Consider the following 17,705-nt stretch of genomic DNA (forward strand, 5'->3'; position numbering starts at 1 on the left):
GTTAATGTAGTTTTCTTAAAATGGTTTAATTGTTTATTGTTTAAATACCTGTTTCTGATTCTGATTAGAAATGTTTCTATTGGCTACAGGCAAACAAATAAATATATAGCAGTATAATGACCTGACAACTCACAATAAGATAAAGTTCAGATTAATTATTGATTGAGCTTTAAATATAAATTCTTTACACAGTTTAATAGTTATATTTATTATCTGTTCATAGTTTGCTTCCAGAACCCCATACATAATGTTTGGATTTTAATTAAACGGATATTTGTTTAAAACCTTTTGTCAATGTTTTTGTCAATGACAACTTAAAACAAGAAAAGGAAGACAACGTTTGATTCATCTGTTTTTATTGGTTATTTACTCGATGTACACAGCATACAATAGTTGATAAAATATGAAACATTTAACAACTTGTTGGTGCGTTTAGACGAGGTTACATTCCTTTGTCGGGTCTGACTTCATCACAATCTCGGCGGTGCAGGCCTCCTTATTTACCACCAGCTCACATTCTGCAGGAATATCAATTGTGTCTGCGTCAGGGATCCTGAGAAAAAAAGAAACATTCCTTTTAGATGAAAATGAAATCCAAACAGACAGAAAAGAGGGAGGGAGTTGTAATGTTTCTACTCGCTAAAAGGAGGGGTGTCTTTTCTTTTGTGTAGAGCAGGGGGTCGTGTTTTTATTTGTAACTTCAAATGTATATTTTATTTCAGACTTCCTTTGCAAGAGATGAGCCACTGGCAATAGGCAATTTGTATCTTTTTAACAGGCCTAAAAAGCAAGGCAAGTCTGTCAAAGAATGTTGGTTAGAGTATTGTTGTCATTATTCTTGTCATAGAAACAAAAGAAACAACGCAGCAGGAATACTTTTAATGATACGCTGGGATAAAGAGCTCCCCAGGGTCCTGCCGGCAACAGAGAAACATGGACGTGTTGTAAATTGCTCAAAACTCAGACAGAAAAAACATCAAAGATTCAGGGAGACTGGACTCACATTCTTAACTAAACAACCCCTCTGCTCCAGTATCGTCTCTACCAGGGGATGGAGAGTGGGGAAGGACAGGTTCACAAGGGTGATAGGGGCTTTTTGGATTATAACACATGAAGGACGTAAGGTATAGCCTCATTCGCTACCGCTTCTAAGAGAGCATTGCTTGAAAATAAAAGAGACAAAACATTTTAAATAATCTTACTTGCTACAGCAGCTCATGCCCTGGCCCGTACAAGAGCAGTCAATGCAGTCTTTGGTCCATTCAGTGCCAAAATCATGCTGCTTTCCATCCTTATCCACACACCCTGTAAATAAATAAGACCACATTCAGAGGATCTGTGGAGTCGCTTATCAAGCTCTGATAAATCTGTGGCCTTGACTAACTCTATGTGTGATAGTGTATCCATAGCTGTGGTTTTGAAGTTTCGAGTCAGGTCACAGGTGTTAAGAAAACACACAGCAGCTTGATGATACACAATGAAGACAGACCAGTTTTTGCCAGACTGTTGTTTAATTGTGTCTCCTCTAATGTTTTCATGTCCACTCACCTGTTGGAGGGTTGTTCAGGTCTTTCAGCACTAACTCCTCGAAGGAGCAGTCAGAGTGACACAAGACAACCAGTCCAAGCAGACAAACGAACACATGAAAGGCTTCTCAATTCTCTAATTTCCCCTCCTCGACTCCCCTCCTCGACTCCCATCCTCGTGTCTTAGTGCCGCCCACAGGAGATGCGAGCAGAGGAGTCGAGGAGGGGAACCGAGGAGAGAGGAGGGGAAGCAGCAGGCGTTTAGAGTAATGAGAAATCCTTCAACATGGCGCGCTGAAATCAATTTCCGGGTCACTACCGGAGGACCGAGGAGTCGAGGAGTCGAGGAGGGGAAATTAGAGAATTGTAGATTTGTAAGGATTCACATTTAACCTTGAACAAGACATATTTAGTCTTTGAGATAACTTGTTTTATTTTTTGAAAATGTTTTCATCTTATAAATATTTTCATTTGTTAATCATCTTAACCTTAGCAGCCCACCCACCAGCTTAATTTAAAAAAATCATTTGAATTGTGTAAAGAATCCCCATTGATATTATTAAAAAGCACTTTTTAATTTACTTGCCAATAAATATTTTACCCCATCTAATACTACAAACAATATCTATATTGCTAAACATATAATCAAGAGTGCAGTAGGAATGTAATCCTTCATTCATTTAAAGCTAAACTACACGATCCAATTGTATCTACATTTTGGCCGTAAAATATTAGGTAAACTGGGACAGCATGATGTCTTTTAAATTGAATATATCCATCCTTCATTGATGTAGAATCTCTTATATAAAATATGTTTAACCACAATTCTACAACTAAGTATTCCAATAAAATAAATAAAGTGTCCTAATTTCCCTTTATAAAAGTATAAAATACTTAGCATCCTCAGATTTGATGTGAATCGGTCAAAAGAAAGCGGATCGGTGTGAGGACTCTGTAATGGAGGCTTTATATTCAGGTGCGAAACTCTGCATAACTTTATTGATAATGTTTGAATAGTGATGTGACTGTAATCAGATATTTGTTTTAAGGTGTGAGGAGAAATACGTATGAAGTTATATTGATATTAAAGGCACACCTCACTAAATCATGGCATTTTCACCACTGATAGATACTGTATGTTGAAATGTACTGTACAAAGCACAAGCAATGTGGAATTTTCTTTAATATGTCAAATTAATTTTATTCAACAAATGCAAAAAGAAACACATTAGTGAAAAAGCAGCCAAGGAAACAGTCAGTCTAAAATATAAAAACTGTTTTCTTCATGTGTAAACTTGTATTGCTGAGCCAAAAGGCAGAGATAGATTACTTGCATTGCAAATAAAGCAAAACAAATTGTAAACAATTATTTAAAAGATATACTTTGGATCAACCATGACGTAAACAATATACTTTGAAACTTTGTTACCCATAAATCCAGTCTTTGTACTGTGCAACAGAGTTTAAAGACAATAAAGCTTCAAAGAAATCCATCTCCACACATTTCTATAATCATTACATAATTAACAATCTGGAATAAAAACATAAAACGGTATCAAATTAGGATAAAAAAAAAAATCATACTAAGGCCTAACTGGCAAAACTGGACATTATAATAAATGTTCAGATATTTGGTTAAGTTTAACTGGGAGGCTACAGTAGCCCAGTGATGACATATCAAATACAACAAAGAGTTCAATTAGTAAAGTGAAAAAGAAGTGATTGAAACAGAGCTCTTTCATTAGAGAACAGGAGGAGTTTTCCTGTTGCACAACAAAAGAAGCTGTTTCTCCTTTCTTAGTTGCGACAGGTGTCAAATGTCTTGCAGCAAAACAACATGTAAACTGTCACCACAACGATTCCCAAAAAAGTGCCAACTGCAGTATCAACCTGCATTTCAGCTGTGTGAAGCCTCGTCAGTTTTCTGCTGTAGATGTTGAGTGAAGCCAACAGCACCAGTGAACCTTAAACCTTCCCAAAGTGGAACATGATCGATAAAAGTGATTAATCAAAGCAAAAATAAACAAAACCATCCGTACCTATAGGCCCTATAATCCAGCTCCAGTATTTATGCTAAACTAAGATAACCATATGCTGTCATCTTATTTAGCTAAAAAAACAAGAAAGCATAGGCATATTCCAAAAATGTCAAACTAGTATAAGATTAGTTACAAAATAAAAATCATTCAGTTATAGAAATGAGGGAAAAAAACTCCCACATCAAGATAGGAAGCAGCATTTTAAATAAAAGTTTCTCCTTCAGGCTTTAATATAACTGTCTGTGTTCATTGCTGCAGCTGCACTTTGGAACTCTATCCGATCATAGATTTCATGAAGGCAGGTTTGCTGAAGGGCCAGTGGTACTGGTTGGGCACAGGTCCGTTCACATTGCACTCGAAGAAGGAGAACATGGGGAACCATATGCGCGCTCTCCGGCTGTGCTGGAAGGCGCGGGTGTTTGCTAAGGTATGGTAATAGAGGAAGAGGCGGGTGGTGATGTAGAAGGCGATAAACACGTCGATGGAGTAGTGCTCGTGAGCCGCCAGGATGAAGAAAATCCCAAACAGGTTTAACACCCAGGAGATGGTGTGGATAAGATTCCAAGATCGTGGAGTGTCTGCAAGGGAAAGCAGTTATTAAAGGATAAATATAGTGGTATTCACATTTTTCTACAAATCCCATGAAAAGACCAAAACCAACAGTGAAATTATTCTACTAACAAGTGTTATTTGTGAAGTAAAGATGAAGCTTAAGCTGATCACCAGCAGTGTAATTTATGGTAAAACAATCTTGATGAAACACTCCTGCTGGTGGAAAAACTGACTCTCACACCAAAACATATCTAATCCATGATTTAAAGTAGTCCAAAACAAAATCACTTTTTACTCACACAATTGACGGCGTATTACTATTTGCCACATATCTCAACAAATATATTTAAAATGTATGCACCATGTGACGTGTTCATTCCTAGTAATGTCATACTTCTACACTAAATGCAATATAGTGCCCAGCAAATGCACTATTTACTCCAGTTTGAGTAATGTTGTTGGTTTAGATCTTTTTACAGGATTTGTTGACAATGGTAAACTATATAAAAATGTCAGCTTTATAATTTAACAAATGCAGCTGTACTATACTAAATAAAAGCAATATCACTCACATTCAGTTACAAAAAAGTTGAGCAATGTGATGACAACGGTGTGTCCACTGAACATGTAGTCTCCACAAGTTTGGACGCCTGTCAGAGTCATCCCAAAGCCACTCCAGATCAATAGTGCCCTTTGCATCTTTCCCCAGATATCACCGTACGTCTGAGGAGCAGAAAGATAACATTCATGGTGTGAAACACAGAGGCAGTTATCACAGTGGGAATGATGTGTTCAGAACAAACTGTAAGGCTGCCAATTAGCAACAACAGCTGAAAATGGCACATTTAATCTAATCTGCACATAATCTCATACTGCTTCCCACCTTACTGACACACTTCAGGTGCTGCCCAGGCACGGAGAGCGAGGTGACAAACATGGTGCAACAACGAAGCAAAAACACAGTTCCCATCAGAGAACACAGCCGTCTGAAGAGGATGGACCTGAAATAGAGACACATACTCATTACATGCCCAAATATATATTTGCATTGCAAACACACTGTATTTGATCAGGTATATATCATTATGTGTATTATAACACACAGTGCATCAGTGATGGAAAACGGGAACAGTGGACTACCTGTGTCTGTGGAGGAGTAGGATCAATATAAACATGTAACACAGGATGACGCCACAGGCTTCAGCCATTGCAAAAGCCCAAGGGATTCTGGGAACACTGTCAGAGATAGAAAACAAGTGTATTAGCATGCAGATTAGATATGATGCAGGAAAAGTGAACATGATCTATGGACTTGCTCTTATACCTGTCCAGAAATATGTCAGGGAGTGGGGGGTACGTCCTCATGTCCGGGACTCGCTCATGTACGATGACCATGATGAAAGATGTGAATCCAAACACGAAAAAGACGTATATGGAGCTGACGGTCGTCTTCCACACCTCTGGGTCCAGCCTGCCCGACAGGTGCTGCCTACACCTCCCGTTATAGTGTGTGTGAGCCGTAGATGCTGAGCATAACGCAGATCTGTCACCGTTCCTCAGCCTCAGCTCTGTCCCATTATAAAAGCGATCCCCTCCATTACACCTCCTGTCAGCTCCATCGCAGCTCCACTCCCTCCCTGCGGTGCCCAGCAATTGCTCAGCAGGGGAGCTGTCTGCAGGACGGAGACCCAGCTCCTCCAGCTGCGCCTGGTTCTGTCTCTGGAGCCGGTGGAGGGCTATGGTGAGCCGCTTGATGTCTCCCAGCACGGTGAGGCCCAGCGGAGGCCCCCGCAGGTCGGCCTCAGTCAGAGCCAGCAGGCTGGGCCCATCCAGGCGGTGCTGGCCACACAACAACTCCACATACTCCCCAAAGCCTCGTTCCTGCAGCCACTGGGCCACCTGCTTACAGCTCCAGGCACTCACACTGTCCTCTAACACTTCCATGCCACTGCAGATAAAGACACGTAGAGGCGTTAGTCAGGTAGGGCTGTATGATTATTGAAAAACATTTGAATGCAAAACAGCCTGACAGTCACCAATTGACATTACTTTTTCATTTGCATCCTATTGATCACACTATGTATTATTGCCTTGAATGAGCCAGAATTGTGACAAATTATTATTTTAATTCTTGATTAATCTGCTAATTGTTTTCTGGATTTAATAACGAATGAGTTGTTTGATCTTTTAAACGTCAATAAATAGCCACACAGTCCATTCAGAAGGTGACATCTTCAAATGTCGGGTCTTGATTAAAAAGGCGATATAAAACAGCAAAAAGCAGAGCAAACCCTCACACTGAAAGATCAGGAACCAGCTGGCATCTTTGCTTGAAAAAAAGATTAAATGATTCATCGTTTTATCAAGATAGTTGATTCATAATCTTCTTTCAATCAAATAATCAAATGACAATAACAATTGCTACTTTCATTCATTCTTCTGGCAGAAATATATCTATTGGTCTTTCATTTTAGGACTGTTGGTCAGACAAAATATAATTTAACAGATTTTGGACTTGTTAACCATTTCTTGTCCGTTCAATGACTAAATGATTATATGATAATAAATATAATTGTTGGTTTTCATCCCAAATTATATAAAAGCATCACATCTTAATATTTAATTTTATGAGTGAAAACACACAAAATGCACCTTTGCTTTATAAATGACTGATCAGCACTATAACACAGTCTCTAATGCATGCTCTGAAGGCATGCATGTGGCAGGAATGTTAATCTATGACAGATCTGGATGCAGTTATTTGCTGTTAGCTCTACACGCTGCCGGCTTCTGAGCGTGAATACACCAACACAGTAATACACGTGTTCACATCTGTTACTGTACAGCAGAGGAGTGACTCACAGCCTAAGTATACTTAATGAAACCCTGATCCACGTAAGGTAGTCCCATGTTTCACATCATGTCTCAAACAAAAACAAACCAACAGGAATTCAATCTTGAGTATGGATATCCTCTCTGTTAAAGGTTTCAATGCATAAGAAAACAGCCACTAACCATCCACAACACAAGAAGATCAGTGAGTTGCTCTCCCTCAGACAGATTTAGATACTGATGAAAAATTCTTCTTTGCTTTGTCTTTTCCCCGTTCCTGCCCTTTGACCCTTTGATAAGCTCTCTGCAGCGCCCTGTCCTCATGCCTGCTCCAAAGGTCTGCAAGCTCCACCAACACATCCGCACCGAACGTGAGCGATAGTCTAGATGCTGACTGTACTGCTGATACAGACTTAAAATTACCATGTAAGCAGCTTTCAGTTATCAGTAATACACGAAGCAGCACTAGATGTCCTTTTTAGAACTAAAATGCTGAGATATCTATATCTCATACATAACGGGGTCTCAGTATTACACAGTATACAGTGTCAAACATCAGAAAATTGTGAATTATTTTTTACAATTTCCTAAACCTTGAAGTGATGTCTTTAAATTGATTTCTTTTTTCGCCAAGCAGGAGTCCAAAATATCAAAATATTCAGTTTGATGTAATGTAAAACAAGAAGAACAGCCTTTCATCACTTAAGATGTAACAATTAGTTAATTCATTGATTACCATATGAATGAAAAACTATTTTTGATCATAGATTGAGTAAAACATTCAAAATTTGATGTTTTCAGATTTTCCAATGCAAGAATTCGATGCTTTTTGTTGTCTTAAATTATAGTAAACGGATATATAGATAAATCAAAATTAAAATTTGATTAATTATCAAATGAAATAGTTGCTGGTTTCAGCCCTGATCCTTTTATTTCAAAAGCTGGAATGATAAAATAAAATAAACTTGAAAAGACCAACAATATCAGATAAAATGTTAGGACTTTAGGAACATCACACAGCTTAAAGTTATATTGTAGTCTTAAAGGATATAATATGAGTTGAGGGAAACACTTACTTGAATGTGTTTGAGTCTAATAATCAATGACAGTTTCTCTTGTCACTCCCACATTACTCATGTTTTCTGAGAAAGAGTATCACCCTAAGATTACCAGTCACACCTGATATGACATTAGACTATTGATAGCAACATCCTCTTTTGAAAGTAGCAGGAACTTAGATTTTCGTCAATGACTTAATGAATAAACTGTGTTGTATACCATTATATCAAATAGTGTCTGACTGTGAGTGAGGGATCCAAGCCGGACGACTAAAAACATATCATCAGCTGATTAATATGTGATATTTACATGTCTGAAACCTAAAGCAACTCACCTGGGTAGCTTCTGCTCCGTTCCCTCTGAGAGAAATAGGTTATTTTTAACTGGCCCCTAGATTTAACTGGCAACATAGCTGGGTTCTCTGCCCGAGGCTTTACTTGGGGATTCACAAGTGCCATGTCAGCTTGTTTAGCTGACTTACAGTGAGTCAGTGAGCAGTGACACACAGCTGTGACAGAGAAAGCCCTTCAGTGTTTGTGTGTGTGTGTGTGTGTGTGTGTGTGTGTGTGTGTGTGTGTGTGTGTGTGTGTGTGTGTGTGTGTGTGTGTGTGTGTGTGTGTGTGTGAGAGAGAAAGAGAGAGACACTATCTGACAAAGGGCTCATAGTCTTTTTACCACAGAACCCAAAAACAACGCTTCATTTCAGCATTAAATCAAATTGGAGCGATGAAATCCCTTTTTATTGGTTGTGTGGCAAAGTTTAAACACTTTTTTCAAAACAAAAGTAGAGAGACACATAGCCAAACCAGAAACAAACAAGTAGCAGGATGTACTCTAGTAGTTTCAAACTTCTTTTACAAAATAAACAGTAGTTATCTCTTACCATAAATCCAGTGTCACTGTGCTGGCAGAAGAAGTAGAAGAGCCAAGTTTTCCATGGCCAACATGCTTCTGACAACTAAGCAACCCCAAACAGGAAGAGACATTAATAAACAACACCAGTAAAGAAGAGCTGCTGGGCTCATGCTGAGCTGCTGATCAAAGCACACTGACATCTGCTGGACACTTTTAGGTAAACTAGGATCTGTTTGCAGGTAGTGTTTCTCTAGATTTAAAAGGGGGGAAAAGCAGATGTCATGCACTATTTGGTTTGAATTTGACAGCAGTGGTTTTTAAACAAGTTATGTAAATATAACCACATTTTCACAAGTGTGAGTGTGACTGAGAGTCTGTGCCAAACTTTCACCACCTGTTTATGAAAGTCAGAGGCTGCAGCAGCCAACACAGAGGCAACACACAGCAGCAGGACTTAGTTTGAGGAAAATAACAGAGAAGATTACACCCTTTAAAGTTTAGAAATGGCAGAACCAATTTGTGAGGCGAGCTGTAAAGACTCTGACCTAGAAAGGGATGAAAAATGTGGGACAGAGGATCAAAAGAGGACTTGGAAGACCCCGACTCTGCAGGAGCTGGAGGAGGTTTTACATTCAGCTCCACGCTCCTGTCGCCACGGAGATGAGGTGTGGCCAAATCTGTACCTGGGGGACATGTGAGTATCCTGTGTTTTATTTAAATCAACATGTGGCTAAAATTGTGCATTTAATGTGTTTGTTTTTTTCAGGTTTATGTCTCATGACAAGCTCGGCCTCTGGCAGCTGGGCATCACTTATGTGCTGAACGCAGCACATGGAAAACTGTGCTGTAAAGTCAGTGATTACCCTGCTTCTGAGTTCATACACCAGGCTTTGACATCTGGAGGTATTGTAAGCTGCCACACGTGTGCAACTTTGACTTTTTGCCCACTGCTCAAATGGCTTGTGAATGTTTATATTTGACCTTTCACTCACTAGATGCTTTTGTTCTTTAGTTTTTTGGCTGGTGAGTGATGCAAACATATCAACCATTTGCATATTTATCAAGCTTTTAGCTGATGAATGATGGTATTGGTGTGTCCTGCAGACATATTGTCAAGTGACACCACACACTGGCTGTGGTTACATGACATTTATTTGTTTGTGTCTTTATGACGTCCAGGCAAGGTGTTTGTGCACTGTGCTGTGGGTGTGAGTCGCTCAGCTGCATTAGTCCTAGCCTACCTGATGATTCATCACCACCTCAGTCTTCTGTCCTCTACACGCTGTGTGCAACAGAAACGCTGGATTTTCTCAAACAGAGGCTTTTTACGACAGCTTATAGCCCTACTCCAAAAACTGCAGGACGAAGGGTTGAATGAGCCAAAATAAAACAAAGTGCAGAGCAACCCATAGTTATAAATCTAAAGAATTGTCCTCCATTAGTCTGCAGAAGTCCCTGTTCTCATTCACACAATGCAAGACTGTCTCCATTTGTACCATGTACTGTAAGTATACACTCACCAGTTCAACTGTGTACATCCCTCCCCTCCCTTGTCCTCTCCTGATGCGACCTCTGCCTAGGAACAGAGAAAGTCCCTGTCTTTTCCAGCTAGACCTTTGGCAGCAGTGAACAGACCAATCAATGCAACAGCAACAATAATAACTACATGCACTCAGAGAGAACTCCCTGAACACAGGGAGCTAATTTTGGATGCAAGCAGGCATTCAAACAGCCACCTGCTGTCGTCTTTCACTGAGCTGCACACTCACTGCTGCTGAGGGCACGGCGGACACACACACTCTGCTGGAGGAGCTGTCTGTGTGAGGGGAGAATGTCAGGGAGCAGTCAGCCACAGGACCTGGTGCTCATTAAAGAACTAGAGCTCATCTTGGATTCCTGCACACTGGAGCTCACACCAGTGGATGAAGTCTGGCCCAACCTGTACATAGGAAATGTGTGAGTCCTGTGTGTTTAGAGTATGTTGTGGACACCTTACACAGCTCTGCAGGAGAAAATGTACCCGTTTTATTAGCTTGTTAAAGTTTCAAATCTGCGTATCTGCATCCTAACATCATTTGATGATACTCTTTCCCTGATGTGACTGTTTTGTGTGTTTTCCAGTGCGGTGGCACAGAATAGAAAGACATTAAATAAGCTCGGCATCACTCATGTCCTGAACGCAACACACTCCAAGCAGGGCAGCATCGGTGACCAGAGTTTTTATGGGGACTCCTGCGTTTACTTTGGCATCCCAGCAGAGGATTCAGACCGCTTCGACCTCAGTGAGAACTTCAAACCTGCAGCTGACTTCATACATAAAGCCCTGAAGAGCAAAGATGGTACAGTGTATGAATGTGTCACGCATTATTGTCCCATGTCAAGGGTTTATTATGCTGTTGTAAAAATAATATTTCCTTTCACATTCTCCTTCCTACAGGAAAAGTGCTGGTGCATTGCATCATGGGAATGAGTCGATCAGCCACATTGGTCCTGGCTTACTTAATGTTGCGGCAGCGTTTCATTCTGAGAGATGCTCTGAAACACATCGTCCAAAAGCGACCCATTTATCCAAACAAGAACTTTCTGTCTTTGCTCCTCAAACTGGATCAACAGCTGACATTCAAACGGAGGTTGTGTCCTCTTTTATGACACCTCTCCCTCTCTTTCTTCTCCTCCCTCATCACATTAGACCTCTATTCCCATGAGTTACACACACGGAAAATATCTGTAAATAATACTCCTTTTGACTTTTAAAGTTACTTTTCATGCACAGGTTTAACTTCTGGCTACAGCAGCAATGATCATGTGTTGTAAAAAGTGTATTTATTCTCTTTGTATTATTTTCATATTCAAACTGTATTCAAATGTTCCCTGCCAGAGTTGTTCTGCATGTACACAAGCTTTGTAAATATAGCTTTATGACTCAGTGTGAATATGAATTAAAGACATTTTGTGTTATTTAATTGAAATATTCTGGCTGGTTTTAATATGGAAAAAGTGCCTTGAAGAATTAATGTGCAGTTAACTTCATGTTAATGTCACTGTTGTAGTTTATATTCATCTTAAAGAGTAAAGACACTGCTATACCTGAACTTATATATCCTTAGGTTATGTAAACCAAATGCCAAAATGCAATAAGCATAACCTACTTTTCCTTATTTATGGTAAATAATTCTGCATGATGTAAACACAAATGCAGCTGAAGTAAATACGTCACTGGGGACTGTTATTCACAGCATGGATCATATTTCTTAAAGAAGCAGAGCAGCTGGCGTTACTCTGCAACATAGAGACACACCGGTATGTGTTACATAACAGTCTGCAGTAATGGAAACTGAGCCAGTGAGCTAATGTCAAAGTTCACAGGATAGTGCTACATTGTTGACCATAAGAATCAGACTATCAGAATGCTTTAGATGTGGGTTTTTTGGGAGTTGAACTGCTGATAGATGCGGGATGTTATGCCACCAATGAGTGTATGATTACAGAGTTATAAAAGGAAGCAGTCATATGTGAGTGTGAGTGTTTATTGAGAAATAAGAACAAGCTAGGAAAAGAGTTTGCCCTGCCCCGAAGGTAGGTGAGTTCATACAGGATGACTCAGACTGAAAACAGGTTAGTTTGGGGATTGTTAGGCTTGTCTGTACAGAATGTATGGCTTTTAAACTACAGATAATTATATTCATTATGGTTTCTAAAAAAGGTTAAATGTGAGAGGAATATTGCTATGAAACACAGCAGTGACAAGGGAACTTTGTATATAATTAAACACAGTGACGTCTTGTATATGCTTCTTTGTGTGTGTGTTTGTGTCAGTATGTTAGAGATCCTCCGTATGAACCTCCTTCTGTCTCAGCACTGCAGGAATTCCTGCTGGCAAACAGACGACCGACAGGACATGTCAATGAAGTCTGGCCTAACCTCTACATAGGAAACGAGTAGGTTCACACACACGTGTCAATACAAACATATCTGATCCATACAGCAGTGAATGTGTAATTGTGTTTCAGGGTGGCTGCTCGTGACAAGAGCACCTTCCACAGTCTGGGTATAACGCCGGCCCACATTTCTACAGATACATGACAGTGGATTGTTATGGACGGTGTGGAGGCGGATGATGCAATAGAGTTCATGCTCAGTCCGTTCTTTTACCCAACAGCACAATACATCCGAGCGGCTCTAACCATGGGAGGCAAGTCAGTCACACTTACAGTCATGTTAGTGTGTGTGATAAGATCCACACTCATTGGCTACTTCAGGTACCCCTGTACATCTAAATCAATGAAATACAACTGTTCTGCCATTAAGTCTAATTTTAGTCATAAATGAGGGTATTGTACTTCATTATAATGAGAGGTGTTTCTAATATTCTGTCCCCCTGACTGATGTCAACAAGGGATGACAACAAGAACACCTTATTCATGTTTTCCAGTACAACACCCCGTTTTACTATGAGCTCAGTAACAAACAATGGAATTCACACATATCTGTCAACACACACTTCACATGATGAGCTTTCATGTCACGGTGCGGGGCTGTAGAAGTAATTTCTACTTGTGCACCTCATAAAGTAAAAAATGTGCTGCATATATCCACTGACTTCCTGTCCATTTTAGAGTTATTTTTAAGATTGTATTGTTTGTTTTTAAATCGCTTAATGGGCTGGCCCCTCAGTACATCTCCGACCTGCTACAGGTGTACACCCCCTCAAGGGCTTTGAGGTCGGCTGATTAGCTGCGGCTGGTAGTCCCTAAAACCAAGAAAAAGACCAGGGAGACCGAGCCTTCTCAGCGGTAGCCCCCAGGCTTTGGAACGACCTGCCCCCCAATGTTAAATTGTCGCCCACTCTACAAACTTTTAAGTCCCACCTCTTTTCCCTCGCTTTCGAGTCAGTCTGAGCTATGCTCTACCTATTTGTATGCTTTTATTGTCTGTCCATAGCCTTTATGTGCCTTGTATTTATTCTTATGAGTGCCTTTTATCTATTCTTATGTGTGCCTTTTATCTATTCTTGTAATATTATATTTAGTTATAATGTTATGTTCGTTGTGAAGCACTTTTGCAAACCCTCTGTTTTTAAAATGTGCTATAGAAATAAAGTGGATTGGATTGGATTGGATATATAGTGATGAAAGAATTAACGGCAAACATTACTATCCCAGGACGGGTGTTTGTCCACTGTCTGATGGGCGTGAGCCGCTCTGCCACGTTGGTGCTGGCCTTCCTGATGATCGCTGAAGGCCTGAGCCTGCAGGAGGCAGTGGCTGCTGTCAGGCCGCACAGAGACGTCTGTCCCAACCAAGGCTTCCTGATGCAGCTCTGCAGCCTCCACATGGGCCTGGAGAGAGAGAGAGGAGAAGCCGACGGCAGGCTGAAACACTGTAAAGACACATCAACATTATGCACACATCTCTGACAGAAGTGATGCAATTTCAGGAAGCCAGCAGCAAGTGTCAATCAAGTTGAGCCTGTCCATCAGAGATGAGTGATATGGTATATCACCACCAGCAGTTTGAAATGTAAATATATTACAATGAATCAGGTTGTGTGAGGTGTGTCTGCAGGTCTGCGAGATAAAGCCACACTCTGGTCTATGGGTGTAACTCACATATCTCATACATTAGGTCAGCAACGTATCAACACAGGTCAGCAGTTCTACAATGACCTTGAGGGGCAAATGTCACGGTGTTGAAGCCACAGACCATCTGGAGTTCAACCTCCAACCTGTCTGAAACCCTTTTGCACAGTTCACAGACAGTGGTCAGTCTGCAAATGCGGTCAACAAGCTTAATGTAATTCCTTCTTTACATGCGGGTATAACAAGATATTGAAAAATTACACCCACTCTCTCTCCTTTTAACCAAATGTTATATCTTGTTTCTTGTTTTGTCTTTAAGCATTACTTTAATTTTTCACTAACAACAATAACGCATTTTCTTCTAACTTTGGTTTATTAAAACTGTTATCCTCATTTATATTTGATATGTATCTTTTTTAATGTATTTATTATGATCTTAATTAGTTTGAATATATGTAATTGATTGATATATTTTTTGCTGAGATAAATAAATATCTCTACAAAAAATAAAGAAATGTTTAAATGAAAAGCACCCAAAATAATACAATTGACAATTGAGAAATATAAGAGTTCAAATATTCTAAAAGGGTTTGCACAGTTTGAAGGAATCAGACAAAGTCTCAGTCAATTACATTATCGCTCAGCCCCAACAAGAATTAGTAGAATTTAACAACTGAATTTAAGTTTGAACTGTCCCCACACCTGTCCACACACAAGTTACGTGTGTGTGTGTGTGTGTGTGTGTGTGTGTGTGTGTGTGTGTGTGTGTGTGTGTGTGTGTGTGTGTGTGTGTGTGTGTGTGTGTGTGTGTGTGTGTGTGTGTGTGTGTGTGTGTGTGTGTGTGTGTGTGTGTGTCACACTGTTGAGGTCAGGTGTTGTCGCCCAGCTGCCTAAAAATATCATCTTAAACACAGAGCCCAAGAGAGCAGTTACTATTCCAGTCTGTATTTCTCTCTGTTGCCTCACACTCACACAACTAATGAATACATGTCAGCTGTGGAAGAGTTGAGGGTGCTGGTCTGCAATCCTGCTCAGTAACGGATTTAAAGCTTTAAAAAGTTACAAGAAAGAGGTAAGTAATTTACTTTCTACCAGTACTTTTTTACAACAATCACCCTGTATGAGAACATTGAACACACCATCAGTGTATTTTCCTCTTTTAACAGCCAATATCATGAGTATATAACACACCTGATCAGCTTCAGTTCATTCTGGGACACCATTCACTGTTTACTCTAAGCTACTCAATCTGAGAATTATGTGCATTAAAGACTGTATAACTTAGCCTACTTATGTATAAGTTACATGGACACATTTAAGTGTGAAGATAAGAATGTGTGTTTTTGGTGAAGTTCAGGACTGTGTGTGTGTGTTTCTGGGCAGCAGAGGTGAGCTATGTCCTCCTGTGAGGTGAGGTCCAGAGGCAGGAACCCGTACGCGGCGGTGCGGGTCGACCCAGACAGTGACTACATCACCCCGGGGACTTTAGACCTGGAGCAGCTGTTCTGGACCGGCACTGGGGCTCAGTATGCACACGTTAACCTGGTGTGGCCCAGAATCTTCATCGGGGACGAGTGAGTGAACACACACAGAGATGGTTTTATGACTCTATTGATGACAGCCTCATGATCTCTGTTTCATGGGAACAGGAAAACAGCTCTGGAGCGGCCCAGCCTCAGGGACCTGGGTGTTACACATGTCCTCAATGCAGCAGAGGGAAAGTTTAATAACGTGCTGACTGGTGCTGATTACTACACTGACATGGAAATACAGTACTTCGGTGTGGAGGCTGATGACAAACCCACCTTCAACATGTCCCAGTACTTCTGCCCCTCAACACAGTTCATCCACGAAGCCCTCATTCAGCCGCAGAGTGAGTCCTGAAAAAATTAAATAAAAGATACCCTTTCAATTATATCAACGTCTATAGTGCCTAAGCATAGTTGTGTTATCAGTATTATGATATATGACCTTACAAGTCATTATAAAAATGTGTTCTGATTATTGTTAGAAAACATTTACAAATATTTATGAGTGCTTATAAAATTAAACAAGGCTATAAGCAGATCATAACACATTATCAGAATATTCAAGATGCATTCCAGACCAGGGCATTAAGGTTGGGCTTGTCCAATCTTAATATAGATAATTTTATATCTGAATAACAATCATCAGTCAATAAATAAAAGGTCTGTATCAGAGTATAAAAGCCTATTTTTGTATGTTTTTTAAGTGGGATGTCAAATGAAATCCACAACTTTGGTGATTGCTTCATAATATTACAGATCAGAGACATTTGAGTTAGTATGTGCTTGTTATTATCAATAGATTGAGCTTATTCAGACTGAGAATACCTTTATTCGTCCCACAGAGGGGACATTTCCAATGTAGTTACAGCAAGAAAAGAGCCAAAGACAGCTTAATATTTCCCAAGAAGCATGCATACAGAAAATATTAAAGATACAAAAATAAAAATTACACAATAGTGTGTAGTGTACCATGTTATACTGTATTTCACAATATGATTCCATTGAAACATTGAGAATGTTGATATTGAATCATCTCCCAGATCTTATGGGCATCATAGAAAGTGTTACGCAAAGCCCTTCATTGATCATTCTCTGGATAAGAGGCTTGTATACTTCACTATGTTTCTAACAAATCCATCTGTCCTCTTGCTTTGTCCCAGACAAGGTTCTGGTGCACTGTGTGATGGGTCGCAGCAGGTCAGCGGCTCTGGTCTTGGCCTACCTGATGATGAAGCAGAGCCTAACGGTGGTGGATGCGGTGGAGCATGTGAAGCAGCGGCGCTGCATCCTGCCAAACCACGGCTTCCTGAAACAGCTCAGAGCCCTGGACATCAGGTTACAAGAGGAGAGGCTGGCACAAAAAAGAGACATGCAACAACAATAGCTCACAAAGATAACGGAATGACAGATAATATGTGTTTACTACTTAAATGTGTCTTCTAAATCCCTCTCAAAAATATCAAAAATGTTCTTCAGGTTTCTTTAACTACTGTATGATTAAAAAAAAATATTTTCCACAACTGTGTCATGGGTGAAAACGTTTCTTGTACGAACAATCAGCCTGTAGCGTATGAGTACATTTAACACGCCATCTGTGTGTTTTCCTTTTAAAAAGCTAATATCAGTAGTTATAGACAGTTTGATCGATTTATATGAAATGTACACAGCTTTGGGCAAAGATAATAATTTGTAGACTTCGATTTTAGTTTTTGATAAGCTCAGGGATGTGTTTTTT

At 40.0% G+C, this 17,705-nt stretch overlaps 5 protein-coding genes and 1 pseudogene across 7 annotated transcripts; 4 read left to right on the forward strand and 2 right to left on the reverse strand.

Annotated features, from left to right (window-relative positions):
* Positions 1-374: 374 nt before the first annotated feature.
* LOC117499505 (beta-microseminoprotein) lies at positions 375-1,648 on the reverse strand (the record flags this gene model as incomplete). Its single annotated transcript, XM_034151918.1, has 3 exons — positions 375-553; positions 1,203-1,305; positions 1,549-1,648. Coding segments are annotated over 3 exons (324 nt in total), but the record flags the coding sequence as incomplete, so codon positions are not given.
* Positions 1,649-2,689: 1,041 nt separating this feature from the next.
* Positions 2,690-8,971, reverse strand: samd8 (sterile alpha motif domain containing 8). Of its 3 annotated transcripts, none has more exons than XM_034151876.1 (6): positions 8,892-8,971; positions 5,442-6,065; positions 5,258-5,353; positions 5,001-5,118; positions 4,690-4,840; positions 2,690-4,143 (listed from the first exon to the last, which is right to left on the reverse strand). In XM_034151876.1, the coding sequence occupies exons 2-6, from the start codon at positions 6,059-6,061 to the stop codon at positions 3,839-3,841; spliced, it is 1,290 nt and encodes a 429-aa protein (XP_034007767.1). In that variant the 5' UTR covers positions 6,062-6,065; positions 8,892-8,971; the 3' UTR covers positions 2,690-3,838. The 3 variants fall into 3 exon arrangements, with proteins under 3 accessions (XP_034007767.1, XP_034007769.1, XP_034007768.1); XM_034151877.1 differs by lacking the exon at positions 8,892-8,971 and adding an exon at positions 8,343-8,425 and having other exon boundaries at positions 3,839-4,143; XM_034151878.1 differs by lacking the exon at positions 5,258-5,353 and having other exon boundaries at positions 5,721-6,065.
* A 395-nt stretch (positions 8,972-9,366) lies between these two features.
* LOC117499719 (dual specificity protein phosphatase 13-like) lies at positions 9,367-10,251 on the forward strand. Its single transcript, XM_034152304.1, has 3 exons — positions 9,367-9,557; positions 9,630-9,766; positions 10,043-10,251. Exons 1-3 carry the CDS (start codon positions 9,367-9,369, stop codon positions 10,249-10,251), a joined length of 537 nt encoding a protein of 178 aa, XP_034008195.1.
* A 404-nt stretch (positions 10,252-10,655) lies between these two features.
* Positions 10,656-11,826, forward strand: zgc:153981 (dual specificity protein phosphatase family protein). The gene is made up of 3 exons (XM_034151910.1): positions 10,656-10,819; positions 10,985-11,202; positions 11,301-11,826. Exons 1-3 carry the CDS (start codon positions 10,695-10,697, stop codon positions 11,510-11,512), a joined length of 555 nt encoding a protein of 184 aa, XP_034007801.1. The 5' UTR covers positions 10,656-10,694; the 3' UTR covers positions 11,513-11,826.
* A 364-nt stretch (positions 11,827-12,190) lies between these two features.
* Positions 12,191-14,780, forward strand: LOC117499720 (annotated as a pseudogene).
* A 637-nt stretch (positions 14,781-15,417) lies between these two features.
* Positions 15,418-17,599, forward strand: LOC117499498 (dual specificity phosphatase DUPD1-like). The gene is made up of 4 exons (XM_034151909.1): positions 15,418-15,513; positions 15,828-16,015; positions 16,091-16,314; positions 17,131-17,599. The coding sequence occupies exons 2-4, from the start codon at positions 15,837-15,839 to the stop codon at positions 17,352-17,354; spliced, it is 627 nt and encodes a 208-aa protein (XP_034007800.1). The 5' UTR covers positions 15,418-15,513; positions 15,828-15,836; the 3' UTR covers positions 17,355-17,599.
* The last annotated feature ends 106 nt before the right edge of the window (positions 17,600-17,705 follow it).

This window comes from Trematomus bernacchii, unplaced genomic scaffold (assembly GCF_902827165.1).
Source record: "Trematomus bernacchii unplaced genomic scaffold, fTreBer1.1, whole genome shotgun sequence".
NCBI classification, from domain to species: Eukaryota; Metazoa; Chordata; class Actinopteri; order Perciformes; family Nototheniidae; genus Trematomus; species Trematomus bernacchii.

What these genes read in the sequence shown, in the direction of transcription:
- samd8 (XM_034151876.1), bottom strand. Translation starts at nt 6,061, where the DNA reads ATGGAAGTGTTAGAGGACAGTGTGAGTGCCTGGAGCTGTAAGCAGGTG. An exon ending in CTACTCCTCCACAGACACAG is followed by an intron (nt 5,119 to 5,257) that starts GTAGTCCACTGT and finishes TCTCTATTTCAG; the next exon opens with GTCCATCCTCTTCAGACGGC. An exon ending in CAACTTTTTTGTAACTGAAT is followed by an intron (nt 4,144 to 4,689) that starts GTGAGTGATATT and finishes TTTCCCTTGCAG; the next exon opens with ACACTCCACGATCTTGGAAT.
- LOC117499719 (XM_034152304.1), top strand. Translation starts at nt 9,367, where the DNA reads ATGGCAGAACCAATTTGTGAGGCGAGCTGTAAAGACTCTGACCTAGAA. An exon ending in AATCTGTACCTGGGGGACAT is followed by an intron (nt 9,558 to 9,629) that starts GTGAGTATCCTG and finishes TGTTTTTTTCAG; the next exon opens with GTTTATGTCTCATGACAAGC. An exon ending in CCAGGCTTTGACATCTGGAG is followed by an intron (nt 9,767 to 10,042) that starts GTATTGTAAGCT and finishes TATGACGTCCAG; the next exon opens with GCAAGGTGTTTGTGCACTGT.
- zgc:153981 (XM_034151910.1), top strand. Translation starts at nt 10,695, where the DNA reads ATGTCAGGGAGCAGTCAGCCACAGGACCTGGTGCTCATTAAAGAACTA. An exon ending in AACCTGTACATAGGAAATGT is followed by an intron (nt 10,820 to 10,984) that starts GTGAGTCCTGTG and finishes TGTGTTTTCCAG; the next exon opens with TGCGGTGGCACAGAATAGAA. An exon ending in AGCCCTGAAGAGCAAAGATG is followed by an intron (nt 11,203 to 11,300) that starts GTACAGTGTATG and finishes TCCTTCCTACAG; the next exon opens with GAAAAGTGCTGGTGCATTGC.
- LOC117499498 (XM_034151909.1), top strand. Translation starts at nt 15,837, where the DNA reads ATGTCCTCCTGTGAGGTGAGGTCCAGAGGCAGGAACCCGTACGCGGCG. An exon ending in AGAATCTTCATCGGGGACGA is followed by an intron (nt 16,016 to 16,090) that starts GTGAGTGAACAC and finishes TCATGGGAACAG; the next exon opens with GAAAACAGCTCTGGAGCGGC. An exon ending in AGCCCTCATTCAGCCGCAGA is followed by an intron (nt 16,315 to 17,130) that starts GTGAGTCCTGAA and finishes GCTTTGTCCCAG; the next exon opens with ACAAGGTTCTGGTGCACTGT.